General features: G+C 37.1%; 1 protein-coding gene across 3 annotated transcripts; it reads left to right on the forward strand.

Annotated features, from left to right (window-relative positions):
- Positions 1-3,164: 3,164 nt before the first annotated feature.
- LOC130970052 (G-type lectin S-receptor-like serine/threonine-protein kinase At4g27290) lies at positions 3,165-8,211 on the forward strand. 3 transcript variants are annotated; one of them, XM_057896008.1, is made up of 8 exons: positions 3,165-3,813; positions 4,058-4,926; positions 6,103-6,219; positions 6,336-6,481; positions 6,856-7,066; positions 7,190-7,427; positions 7,515-7,665; positions 7,748-8,211. In XM_057896008.1, the coding sequence occupies exons 1-8, from the start codon at positions 3,395-3,397 to the stop codon at positions 8,054-8,056; spliced, it is 2,460 nt and encodes an 819-aa protein (XP_057751991.1). In that variant the 5' UTR covers positions 3,165-3,394; the 3' UTR covers positions 8,057-8,211. The 3 variants fall into 3 exon arrangements, with proteins under 3 accessions (XP_057751991.1, XP_057751992.1, XP_057751993.1); XM_057896009.1 differs by having other exon boundaries at positions 6,106-6,219; XM_057896010.1 differs by having other exon boundaries at positions 3,578-3,813; positions 4,126-4,926.
- The last annotated feature ends 470 nt before the right edge of the window (positions 8,212-8,681 follow it).

Below are 8,681 nucleotides of genomic sequence, written 5' to 3' on the forward strand. Positions count from 1 at the left end.
GTCTCGGGAGTCTCGGAAGAACTCGGAGCATTATCTGGACGGGGAGGAGACTCTATGATTCTCTGGCCCCGAGTCTTTAACTCGGACTCAGATACAGGTCGGGGAGGAGACACAATGGCCCCATTAATAACAATTTTGTCAGGGTCCAAAGGAGAGAGATCCAAATCGGGAGCAAGGACGCCGACTTGCTCCTTGAAAATCCTCCAAGCCTCCTCGGCTCCCTCAGCAATAGAGTCCTCTAACTCGGCATAAGCAGTCCGAGAATTCAACAAGTCCTTCCTCACCTCCACGAGATCCTTGAACAAGCTTGAATAACTCTCCTGCGCCTTCTTCCTCAAGCCCTCCTCCATATTGTATTGGGCTTGTAACTTGCTCCCCTCCTCCCGAAGGTCATCCCTCTCCTTCCTCAATTTAGCGACCTCCTCCTTCAACTCCTTCTCATGTTTCTGATATATGAGAAGCCTTTCCTCCAACTCTTCAACCCTCGAAGTTGAACCCAGAGAGCTAAGAGGAGTCTTCTCAAAAATATTAAGAAACTTGGTACACACCGCCGCCGCCCTGACACTCTCCTGAACCAGAATAGTGAGGTGGTTCCGGACAGAAACATCATCCATACCTATACGGGTATGGGGATAGATGTGTTTCCGGACAAATGCAGGTGCATCCACCTTAGCCTCACCTTCAAAAGAAGAGGAAGACTCTAAAGTCTTGCGCTTCTTCTTCTCTGGCTCAGGAGAAGGTCGGGGGGAGGGGGCGGCTGAGAAGAAGCCGAAGAGGAAATAACAATAGGCCGAGAAGGGGTCCCCAAAGTTTGAGGAGGAGGAGGAGGAAGAGAGGAGCTAGTTACCCTGGCACCGCCGGCCCTGGCGCGAGATCTTGCCCTGGCCTCCTGGACTCTCTGGTAAGATTCGCTGGAATTCTTCTTCGCCATCTCTGTAAAAGCAATTATTAGCCAAAAAATTCAGACAAGTCGGAAAAACAAGATACAAGTCAGAAAAAAAGTATAAAATATAAAGGCTACCTAATTGTGCCTGGACAAAGGCCGGCGACCCCTGGAGAAATTTTTTGGTATCCAGATATGGGGCCCTCCCCCACACTTCTCGGAGGAACCCCACAATGGCTGCCTCCACCTCATCCAAGTCATCCAAACCATATTTCTCACAGGGGGAGGCCTCCAACCAATACAGAGGAAAGCGAGGAACAGAATTTTCATCCAGAAAAAAGGGGTGGTGACCCTCTACACCTTGAACTTTGAAAAAAATAATTTTTAAAGTCATGGAAGGATTCATCAAAAAGGGTGAAAACTCTCCGACCTTGTATGGCTCGGAAAGACACCCATTGTTGCTTGTTATTTAACCCACTGAAGGGCTTGGTCATATGGAAAAGATAGAAGAAAATCCTCAAAGAGGTTAGAAAATCTAAGGCGTGGCTGATAAACTGGTAAATTTTTAGAAAATCCCAAGAATTGGGGTGAAGTTGGGTAGGAGCAATTCGGCAGTGACGCAAAACAGCTATTTCAAAATCAGAAAATGGAAGAAAAACACCCAAACGGGTAATCATGCTTTCATACATATAGAAAAAATGAGGAGCCTCCTCAGTATCTCTCCCAAAACAAACCCGGTCTTCCAGACCAGTGACCACCAATTCATACTTCGGCTCATCCTCCTCAGAAGTACAAATATGGTGATGAGTGTGAAGGTTGGTGATGAACTCGGCATCGACCAAGGGTTCCTCAGCCAAGACCGTAACATCAACCCACTGAGCAAGAACTTCTACAGAAGACATTTTTTCCCTAGGGTACGATGTAAACCTACAAAGGGAAAAGAAAAAAGAATAAAAAACGAGAGTCCCTAAGGGGCATGAAATCTAAACAACCTACGACGTCATCCTCTCCCTCTCCAAAGAAAATAAAAGGCATGCAGAAGCACTTAATAAAAGGGAAGAAAGAACCAACCTTTGCCTGAAAAGAAGTAGAGGAAGATGAAAGCCTTCAACGAAGAGTACCCCACGAACAGATATGAAAGTATTCCACGAACAGATGAAAGGAAAATTTTTTTTTGAAAAATCGAAGAAACGAAACAACGAAGGAAGAGGGAAGCATTTATAAGCACGTTAGGGGCATAAGGGTAAAAATGGAAACCGTCATTAATGAATGCACCGTTACCAAGGTAATTAATACCTACACACACCCCTAACGGATACGACGCTTGATTAGACGTAACTGTCAGAACCAAAAGATTACGAAAAGTCACGTCGGTTTCAGACCATCACGTCGGTCCTCCAACAAGTCGGCTACGACCCCGAGTAGAATACTCGAACCCAAATCTTGAAAAGAAAATTGGGCTCGAGTAGGGGCACTGTTCATACCCTGACCCAACAGTAAAGGCCCAGGTCCAAACAAAAGGCCTAATCCCACGTCTTACGAAGTCGGTGCTCACCACGACTTGTTCTAAAGAAGTCGGGAACGGGGGTTAGCTGGCAGATAAGCACTCATTCAGATGAGTAACTGCCCCTAAAATCTCTCTAACCACTTCCAGTATCCATATCTCAACCTCCCTAAGATAAAGGAATGGTTATCTACCTTAAAAGGTGGAACTACTTCAGCGGTGGTTATTGGTTCACCACTATAAATACCCTGACACCCCTCAGGTATCTCCAAGTCCCAATACTCTCTAGACCTGCTTATACCCTTGCTGACTTAGGCATTGGAGTGTCTTTGTAGGTACCACCCCCCATTCTTTCACGCGCACAAGTCGGACGGAGGCCCTCCAGGTGCCGATCCACACGAAGGCCTCCTCTTTCCAACGATTAGGCCAACCAACATCATCCAATCCATTAATCTCCGGTTACCCACCGTAACACTATTATTAAAAATTTTTAAATATTTTTATAATAAATCCAATACAAATATATTAAAAATTTATATTTTTATATTTTTATATTTTTAATAAAAGCTTTTTAAATTTATAAATTTAACATAGAAAAAAACTTGCATAGACCATAATTTTTTAGGTGTACAAGTAATCACGTTTATAGTGGTGGCTAATGCTTTCTCCTTCCTATCTTATACGAGCCTATTATCATTGGAAAGAGTCACTGTCCAAGTCAAGATGACTAAGAGCAAGAGGAGAGCCCTCTGAAATGAGATATTATCATCAATTGTGGCTATTGTGTAAAGTAACTATTCTACTGGAAGACGCTTCTATTTCAAGGTTCCATATGTGATTGAAACGATCAAACTCGTAAGCCTCGTCAAGCACGTTGATTAAATCACATCACCGTTTCCATGACTAATTTATTTCCACAAGTAGAGAAGATTACAGCCATTGGAAAATTCTCTTCTTACTTGCTATTAATAGCTCATATTCATTAGCGACTTGTAGGCAAGTTCAGTATGTTAATTATTTGGTTCTTTCTAGTGTCTTGCGTGAGAACTTCCACTTCAACAGATCGGTTGGGAACGGGTCAATCTATGAGAGATGGTGAGACCTTAGTTTCGGTTGATGGAAGCTTTGAACTGGGTTTCTTCAGTCCTAAACCTAGTACAAGTCGGTATTTGGGTGTGTGGTACAGAGATGCATCAAGAAACCCAACAGTAGTGTGGGTGGCCAATAGAGAAAGACCCCTTCAAAGCACGTCCGGACTCTTGAAATTCAGTGACAAGGGAATTCTTCAACTTCTCAATGACGCAAACACTAGTGTTGTTTGGTCATCCAACATATCTTCATCCCTCCAAGATTCAAATAACTTAACTGCACAGCTCTTGGACTCGGGAAATCTTGTTGTGAAGTACCAACACGCTATGTTGCACAGGTACGACTATTTTACCGGCACAAATTAGTTCAAAATTAAGTGGTTTTGAGTAAATTTTATTTGTTTATTTACTTTATTTCAAAACTATTTAGATGTACAATTTAAGACGTTAAGTTGATTACTTATTAGACTATTTAAATATTTATTTTTTTAATTTAAAATAATTAAATTTGACATATATATATATATATATATATATATATATATATATATATATTCACGTATCAATATTCGTGCAACTTAGCCAACAGGATGCTGCCGAGGACTTCTTGTGGCAGAGTTTTGACTATCCTTCTGATATGTTGATGCCAGGAATGAAACTTGGATTAAACTTAGTTACTGGTCTGAATAGATTTCTATCGTGTTGGAAAAGCTCAAATGACCCTGCTATAGGAGAGTATTCTTTAAAAATCAAACCCAGAGGGTATCCGCAACTAGTTCAAATGAAGGGATCCATAATAGTTACTAGAGCAGGACCATGGAATGGTCTTTCTTTTTCAGGGTATCCATATGCCATGAACATATATAGCATCGATTTTGTAGTGAATGATAAAGAGATCTATTATCAGGTCACAATGAGTGATAGGTCCCTTTTCTCCATATACAGAACAATCACTTCAGGTACGGGTAATGTTTTGGTTTGGACAAGTCAAACAAGAAATCAGGTTAAAAACACTCCAACTGAGCTGGTAGATCAATGTGAAATGTATGCCTTTTGTGGTTCAAATTCTATATGCTATATGGATGGTAATGCTCCAACATGTGAATGTTTGAAAGCATATGTTTCCAAATTTCCCAAACAATGGAATATGTCTGATTGGTCTAGTGGTTGTGTCAGAAAGACTTTGTTAGATTGTAATAACACAGATGGGTTCTTGAGGTACAGAGATATGAAGTTGCCAGATACATCTTCATCAACGTATAATAAGACAATGAATCTTGAGGAATGTCGACAATCCTGCTTGAAAAACTGTTCTTGTACAGCGTATGCGAATATGGATATTCGTAATGGAGGAAGTGGCTGCCTACTTTGGTTTGATGATCTCATTGACATGAGGATGTTCTCTAAAGGAGGACAAGACCTTTACATTAAAGTCCCTGCTTCAGAATTAGGTAACTATTTTTCTTCATCCCTCAATTATTTCCCTTGTACAAATTTCTGTAAATATATATGTAAATTATTGCTGATCTAAAATGATAATATTTGCTATTGTTCTTTTTAAAATGCTAATTCTCACTCCAAACCCACCCTATGTATTCTTAATCATAAAGCCCCATCACCCCTAAACACTGCCAACAGCCCTCACCTCCACCGCCACCACCACCACCCATGTAACAATCATGCCGTGTCCCACACATTCATTGCCACCACCTTTCCATCCCCACATCGCCACCACCCACAACAATAAAACAATAAGAACAACAACAATAGAAAAGGAAGAGGAAGAAAATGGAAAATAGTAAAACTACGGTGACAAAGGAAGGGGGTAGGACGAAGACAAGGAGGATGCAGAGGTGGTGATGTAGCGACAGACTTAGAAGGTGACGCAGTGGCGGAGGTGGCAACACGAGGTAGGTGACGTGGAGGGGTGACAAAGGTGGGGAAATTGTGAAGGTAAAAAAATAAAGAGCGAATGGAGAAGAAGAGGGAGAGGAAGGATGAGGAGGCAAAAGTAGAGGCACGCGAAGGAGGAAGAAGTGGCATAGGCAATGAACAATGATGGTGGTGTGTGGAGACGATGACATCGAAAATGGCAGCAAGTAGAGGAAAGATGATGATGGATATGTGGTGCTGTGGTTTTGGTTTTGGTTGGAGATAAAGAGAGGGTTGGGGAGATAGAGGAGTTATAGGAAGGAAGACTTAAAAGTAAAATTGTAAAAAAAGTTGACTAAATGGTTGACTGTAAAACCATTAATATTAAGGATAAAATCAATTTTTTTAAATGTTATAATAAGTTTTAATGAAATTAAATGTTAGGATTTTTTTTAAAAAATTTCAAAAATATTAAGAATATAAAAATATAGTTTATCTTAAGATAAATTGATAAATTAGTCTCTTATATATCTTTTAAAATTAGGTATAGATAAACATATTACAATCAACCATTTTAAAAGTTCTTATATAAAATAAACAAAATTCAAGTTTTTAAAAACTTTGTTTCTAATAGTAATCTTATCATCAACTATTAATGTTTTCAACCATTCTAGTGTATAAAACTTATGCCAATAATGTAGGAAGAACTAGAGAGTATAATTATATATGTTCTCATCTTTCTTATGACAATGCAGCAGCGGCTAACGGCCATGGGAATATGAAAAATAAGAACGTTGGAATCATAGTAGGTTCGGTTATCTTTGGATTAATCGCATGCGCTGGCACAATGTCGATGATAATTAAAAAGAAAGGTAAATATTATTATGGATCTAATTTGCAATAGGAATGTAAAAAAGAGAAAGAAAAAATGTGCTACTACTAAGTGTTGTAGACTCAATTGTTATGCGTTGTTGTTACCACTAAACAGGTGTAGCAAGAAATATATGCAAGAAAAAGCATAGTTGGAAAGACGTCGATCTACCGATATTTGATTTTTCAGTCATAGCTAAAGCTACAGGAAACTTTGCATCTAATAAAAAGCTTGGAGAAGGTGGTTTCGGTCCCGTATATAAGGTAATATAGAAAACAAAAAAGGACATCTATTTTTTAATGTTCTAAAAATTGATCTGGTTAACGAACCACTAGAACTAAAATTGAAAGGTTTAATGGTTCGACTATTATTTATCCGAAGTTGAATTAGATATAATAAATAATATATTTATGAATAATATATATTTTTAAAAAATTAATTTTTTTTGTAATTTATTATTTTAAATCAGTTAACTGTAAAACTGAATCAATTTATTCAGTTAATCTATTTTTTTACTAATTCAATGTTAAGCCATTTTTTAGTTTAAATTGGTCCGGTCTAATGGCCGGCTTTAGATTAACCGGTCAAACCATGCTATTTTCCACTACAAACTTCTAACGACACATAATTGTTTTAGGGCATACTTCAAGATGGTCGAGAAGTAGCTGTAAAAAGGCTTTCAAAAAGGTCTACTCAAGGGCTGGAAGAATTAAAAAATGAGGTGGTGTTGATAGCTAAACTTCAGCATCGGAATCTTGTCAAGCTTCTTGGTTGTTGTATTCAAGAGTCAGAAAAAATACTAATCTATGAGTTCATGCCTAACAGAAGTTTAGACCAATTTATTTTCGGTAAGATTTTTGGTGTTTATTGAAAACTCATAAGCCTTGACAACAATTTTAATATTTCTTATATATACATTGTGTGTAATGAATACCCAAAGTGTATGCTAAGCAATGTGCATAATTGACCAGATGAAACTGGACGAAAGTTGCTAGATTGGCTAAAGCGTTTCAACATTATTAGTGGCATCGCTCGAGGACTTTTTTATCTTCATCAAGATTCTATATTGAGGATAATTCATAGAGATTTAAAAACCAGTAATATTTTGTTAGATGGAAATTTTAATCCTAAGATATCAGATTTTGGTTTAGCTCGAACATTCTTAGATGATCAAGTTGAAGAAAATACAAATAGGATTGCTGGAACATAGTAAGTCAATTTATCTGTATCTAATAATTATGTATACATGTTTTGTTTTAATTACCTTAATTTTAATTTGATTGTATTTTATTTCAGCGGTTATATGCCTCCTGAATATGCAGTACAAGGACAATTCTCTATGAAGTCAGATGTATTTAGTTATGGTGTAATAGTATTAGAGTTGATAAGTGGAAAGAAGAATAGGGAATTCTCAAACTCTGAAAATAACCTTAATCTTCTTGGACATGTAAGTAAAAGATTACTCGATCGTATAGCAAATAGTCAAATTTAAATTTCTTTTCAACTCACTAATCTTTCCAATGTTTTAGGCATGGAAATTGTGGATTAATGAGAGGCCACTGGAATTATTGGATGAAGTATTAAGGGAATGGTGCAACCCCACTGAAGTCATAAGATGCATACAAGTAGGTTTATTATGTGTGCAACAAAGGCCAGAAGATAGGCCTAACATGTTATCGGTGGTTCTAATGCTAAATGGTGAGAAATGGTTGCCCCAACCGAAATTTCCTGCATTTTATGTAGATTGTGCTGGGACACCGAAAGAAGAATCTTTATCGGCAAACTATGTAAAATTCTCAGCTAATGAAGTTTCCATCACAATGTTGGATGCAAGATAAAATATAGTGGTAACTGGTAAAAAAGAACTTTTACTTATAGAAAAGAAGTATTAGGTGATTAATATTTTTTTTTGTATTTGTCTTATATTTAAGCCAATATTAGACATAAAAAGATTATTGTGGAACACAAATTAACTTGCTTTTATTATTTTTTGAGTAAGTAGGTATTTTGACATCTAAGATTTTAATTTTGTTAAAATAGACTTTTATATTTATTTTTGATAAAATGAACCCTTAAATATCTGCTTCGTTTGATAAAATAGTCTAATGATTGTTAACTTATCACTTTGAATAATTAGATTATTTCATCAAACAAAACATACATATATATATATTTAGAGATTTATTTTGTTAAAAATAAATATGAGATCCATTTTATCAAAATTAAAATTTTCAAGTACCAAAATACTATTTATTCTATCTTTTTTTAACTTCTTAATCTTCTGCTTTTGTACGTTAACATCCTTTTTAATATGAGCTTATGCCTAAGCCATAAAGATCACATTAATCCGAATATTACACTACTTGAAGGGCATAATTCCTAATACTTACCTACTTAGTTAATTATTAATCATAGACGTTTTTTTTTTTTTTTTTAGGTTAGGTTTATTTAAAAACTTTTTAA

Source organism: Arachis stenosperma, chromosome 3 (assembly GCF_014773155.1).
Source record: "Arachis stenosperma cultivar V10309 chromosome 3, arast.V10309.gnm1.PFL2, whole genome shotgun sequence".
Lineage (NCBI taxonomy): Eukaryota > Viridiplantae > Streptophyta > Magnoliopsida > Fabales > Fabaceae > Arachis > Arachis stenosperma.